The sequence below is a fragment of the Sphaerodactylus townsendi genome, linkage group LG03 (assembly GCF_021028975.2).
Source record: "Sphaerodactylus townsendi isolate TG3544 linkage group LG03, MPM_Stown_v2.3, whole genome shotgun sequence".
In the NCBI taxonomy this organism is placed as follows: domain Eukaryota; kingdom Metazoa; phylum Chordata; class Lepidosauria; order Squamata; family Sphaerodactylidae; genus Sphaerodactylus; species Sphaerodactylus townsendi.
In genome coordinates, this window is record NC_059427.1 from 122,643,232 (window position 1) to 122,648,190 (window position 4,959).

The 4,959-nt window shown below is 39.7% G+C and overlaps 1 protein-coding gene across 1 annotated transcript; it reads left to right on the forward strand.

The window, feature by feature from the left end:
• The first annotated feature begins 994 nt into the window (after positions 1-994).
• On the forward strand, positions 995-4,365 carry LOC125427859 (CMRF35-like molecule 5). Its single transcript, XM_048487415.1, has 5 exons — positions 995-1,034; positions 1,860-2,195; positions 2,771-2,864; positions 3,126-3,293; positions 4,303-4,365. Exons 1-5 carry the CDS (start codon positions 995-997, stop codon positions 4,307-4,309), a joined length of 645 nt encoding a protein of 214 aa, XP_048343372.1. The 3' UTR covers positions 4,310-4,365.
• Positions 4,366-4,959: the final 594 nt, after the last annotated feature.

Consider the following 4,959-nt stretch of genomic DNA (forward strand, 5'->3'; position numbering starts at 1 on the left):
TTATAGACTGTATGGTGTTATAGCCTGCTAAGGTCTCAAAGCAAAGAGACCGGTTCCTCCACATGGGCAATGGTGTTATAGACTGTATGGTGTTATAGCCTGCTAAGGTCTCAAAGCAAAGAGACCGGTTCCTCCACATGGGCAATGGTGTTATAGACTGTATGGTGTTATAGCCTGCTAAGGTATTCACCCTTCCTAGTTTCCATCCCCAAATCTCAAAAAAAATGCCCAAACTGGGATTGGCAACCCTATCTCAGGGGGACAGTTATGCCCTACAGTGCCTTGGGAAGTTCCAGGACTCCAAATAATTTGCCATGATTGAACCTATTTATGATTTAACCGATTTATGTCAATAAACCAGCAACTTTGCTTTCATCGCTGATGAGATTATGTATGAGAGTGGGCCTGGTGACAGGAGGATGTCAGCAGAAATTGTACTTAGTTTGGAGAAATTATGGTCCAGCCCTGGCATTATAACTTCGCTTTGCAATAGTGGTGGTTATAATTGACAGGTATGCCTATGTTTATTTTAGGAGACATTATTTACGTCAGAACATTCTGGTTTCTTAAAACTAAAAGAATATCCAGATTGTAATATTTCTGCCAGTGGAATGTATAAAATGGGATCATCCATGGCTCATCGTTGGAATTATATGTATCTGACACATAGCCAATACTGTATGATTCCCTGATAAAAGATCAGTGGCAGCTAATATACCATGATAAAGAATATTAAAAAATCAGGCATTATTTTAGCCTCATTGTTAAGTTGCAGTTCCTACTAAATCATCTACTTCTCTGCTTCATAAAAGTTTAATCATTGTGACATTCAAAAATTGAGCAAGATCTGACTTTCCCCTCTGGTGAAACGTCAGTCATACAGCAGACATTTCCCTTAGATCATTAGATTTGTTGTTAAGGTGCAAAAGAAATAAGATCCAGCAAACCCCTCAAAGAACACACATTTCCCTTAAAGGATATTATTAAGAGAACAATGAAGCTTTTCTGTGGTTTGATATGGACTCTAAACCAAGGTGAGAATAACTGAGATTGTGGACTGTACTGAAAAGATCAGACAGGTTCTAACCCTGGTTAGAACAGGTTAGGGGAAATTGTCAGGAGCAATTTACCAGACTTTGAGACAAATGTTCTTGGACCTTGATGCTCTCAAAAACAGGGTGTGAACACGAATCTCGAGAACTTTGAAAACAGAAGTCAACATTCTTGTATTACAATTGGGGGGACTGGTCTTTACCACAGATGAAAAATCTAAATGGGCAGTCTCTTTCAATACTTATATCCAAATCATTATAGAACTAGTTACTAGTAGAGGATGGAGGATGGTCCACTCCAGTGATCCTTGTTGTTGATTTTGCAATAGTCTACTACATAATAGTCTACTACATAACAAGACTACATAATAGTCTACTACATACATAAAGTCATGAAACTATTGTGGATACTCATTCAAGCAATGTACCTTGAGGCATATCAACTGTTCATTTTGTAATGGCAAAGAGTAAACTTTTGTTTCATGCTGTTATGTCAGTGATGTATCGGCAGTGCTTTATGTTGAGCAATTTGAGGTTTTTGCTGTTTTTCTTTTTCTTTTACATCTCATAATATTAAATAGGGGAGGAAATGCTGTTCCTAGGTTCTGCATTTCAAACAACAGTCTTTCTGATGCACTCTCTCATTCTGTCAAGTAAGATCCAGAACTTTCATCAGCAGACATTAAGGAGATCAAATCCTCTTCCCTGCATCGTTTCATAATTTCCTAACGAATTTCATGCAGGACTTTAAGATTTTGAACACTGCACTGAGCATAAATAATTTTCAATTTTTCTTCTCTTCAACAGTTTGCTGGGGACTTAAGGGCCCTCAGGTAGTGACTGCCCCCCTTGGTGGTTCTGCATCTGTGCTGTGCCAGTATGGAAAGGGTCAGGAAGAATTTGTCAAATTCTGGTGTAAAGAAGAAACTTTTAGATTCTGTTCTAGTGATCACACTGTCTACACAACAGGATCAGAGGCAGAAGTAAAGTGGAATGCAATCTCCATCAAAGACAACCATGCATCCCGCATGTTCAGGGTGACTATGGACAACCTCACACAGGGAGATACTGGGACATATCTCTGTGGGGTACAGAAAACCAGGTATGACATCTGGTACCCAGTGGATGTGATCATTACCACAGGTATGTTTTTTCTCTGCTGTGCATATTGTTTGTCTGTTGTAAAGGCAAGTGTACTTTGAGAGGAAGCTAACAGTCTTGTACGTAAAACTGGGACTTTGTTTTTAAGTTGATATTGGTTGGGCATGGAATTCATTTTAAAAGACAGCAAGTTTCTAGCTCTTAAGGGTAGTTTTGAAGGTGTGAATCCAATGCTTAGTAAAATCTTGGAAGAGGGAAGGGAAGCCAGAATTCCAGTGGTCTTACTTCAAGCATAGTTATTTGCCCATCTGAAGGGTAGCAGATGCCAGGTAGGTCTGTGTAGATTGAAGGACTCTTCCTGGTATGGAATTTGGGTGACCTTGGCCCAGAATTTATGAATCCAGTTAGCCTGGGCCATGGATGAATAAACATGTCCAAAACCCAGTCCCTTCTCCTCCACCAGTGTGTATTTTATTTTCCGAATTCATTTGCGGCAAGATCAACCATAGAAACCGTCTTGACTCTCTTTAAAATCTTTTTTTTTTAAGAATAATGAAATATGAATAATGTTCAGATTTCCTAGATCGGGATGTGACAGCCACTGTTCTTTTGTGCAGATGCTGCTGCTGCTGCTTCAAATGATTTTCCAAATAGCATTTTGGAAACAGTAGCAGAAGAAGAACGTAACTCCTCTACCATAGCCCCTGAAAGGTAACATAAATGTTCCAGACTGGAGTGTCCTGGGAGCCTCAGTGTAGCTGAATACCAAATATTGGAGTCAATACAGACATTATATCTTCCTCTGCCATCTTTACCAAAAATATTACAATATATTCATTTATTCAATTTCTAATTCACTATTCTGCAAATTAGGGTCCAAGACTGATTATTTCATTTTTAAATGCATGCCTTATTTGGGTTATTTGTGATTAATGGAATATGTTTACTATATATTAACATGTCTCCTTTTAGAATCCAGACAAACAACATCCACTTTCTGCTCCTGCTCTCCAAAATCCCCATTTTCTTAGCCTTGATAGCCATTGTGGTATGGATACACATCTGTTACAAAGAAGGCCGAAGTTGCAGTGCCAAGGATTCCAGAGATGCCAGAAAAGCTTTAAATAGGCACAGTGAACGGTAACTATTTCATTTCACTCAGTCATGTCATTAACGCTTAGATTTCTCTGCATGTCAGGACCAAACTACATGTTATAGTTGTTTTGGCTATGAGGGTTTTCAGTCAGAAATTAGCTCTCTCTCTCTCCCTTTTGCAATGCAGAAATCCAAACCTTTGTCCCTAGTGTGGTAGCCACCTATCTTGGAGGGGAGAGAAGTAATAATTTGGCTGAGGAGGTTGGATGGGTAAGAACTGGACTTCTAGCTGTGAGTTAGTGTCTGACCAATTGGCAAAACTTAGTGTTCTGCAGTAGTTCACGTTTTCAATGCAATCGGACCATATCCTGATTTGCTGACAGTCTAATTATGAGCGTTGAACAAAGTAAATTCTCCTGCCAAACAGGTTTGTTGACAAATGAGTGGCATTCCTGGTCAGTTCACTACCACTCCAGGGGCCAATTCACACATTATACAGCAGTAAATGTGTTTGACACTATGAATGTATACAGCAGAGAATGGCAGCCAGTCACAGTATATTAGTATACATGTCAGTACCAGTATGAAGTTGGGATCATATGCTTGCCATATGTACCTGTCATACCTGTGACTCTGTATTCTTTTTTAATCTGTGCATTTTAAAAAGTATGTTAATTGGGCTTTTTCTTTTGTGTCTGTATAGCCTGGTGTACCACTACTGCTATATCTTCTTAAGTCTGAAAAGATAAAGAGAAATAGAAAAGTTTTAACAAATAGTCAAATAGTAGTTTTGAAAGCATGTATAACATGTTTTGTGTTAGCCTATAAAAGCTACAACATATGAAATGGCTCCAGATATTTGCAGCCATCACCATCCCAGGTTCCACTATCTAACTGCACAAAGGCAAAGGAAACCAAAACACACACCCCAACCCTGCCAACTAGTTTTAACCTCTGTTTTTCTTCATATCTTAGACTAATAAACTCCAAGGTAGGTAAGGTGAACCAAATGCTACAATCCCATTAATAAGCAACTTTGTCTTCTTTGCTGTAGCTCATGAACAATTTCTTCCTTAGCATCGGAAAAGATGGAGACATGAATGGAATCCCCCAGCTTCCTGCACAGAAGTTGTGTGGCTGCCTGCTGAATCTAGGTCAGCTCCTTTCACCACTGTATTGAGGCAGAAGATTTTATCCTAAAACCCAGTTGTATTCCTCTGGGACTGACCCCGCCAGCATGGGAAGAAAGAAAAGCATCAGCTCCTTATAGAGAACAAGAGTATCCTGGATTTCTAAAATACTAATGGCTAATCTTGATGAGTGTGCCTTCCTTGTCTACCTTTCCTCGGTTTGCAGCAGAGCATGTGTGTTATTTGCATTTGCAAAGTCATTGAAATGTGAGTTGTTATGACATAACTGCACAAAATTGTATAAAATGTTGTATTGTCACTCCATTTGTCCTGAATGTATTTGTAAAATCTGAGGATGAAATCTTAGTCTTTGGAGAGACTCAGATGGCATCTGGGCACATGGCCATATTCAGTTGTGGCATCTGCTTTGGACTGCGTCAAATCAGCAGAAGGTCTCCAAGGGCCACTGGTCTGCAGCTATCCAAGACTTGCCCATATACCCCTCGACTCCCCCTGCTGCTGTGCCTGCTCATTGCCCTCTGGACCAGGAAAATTTGCTGTAGACTTTGTCCTGCAATCAG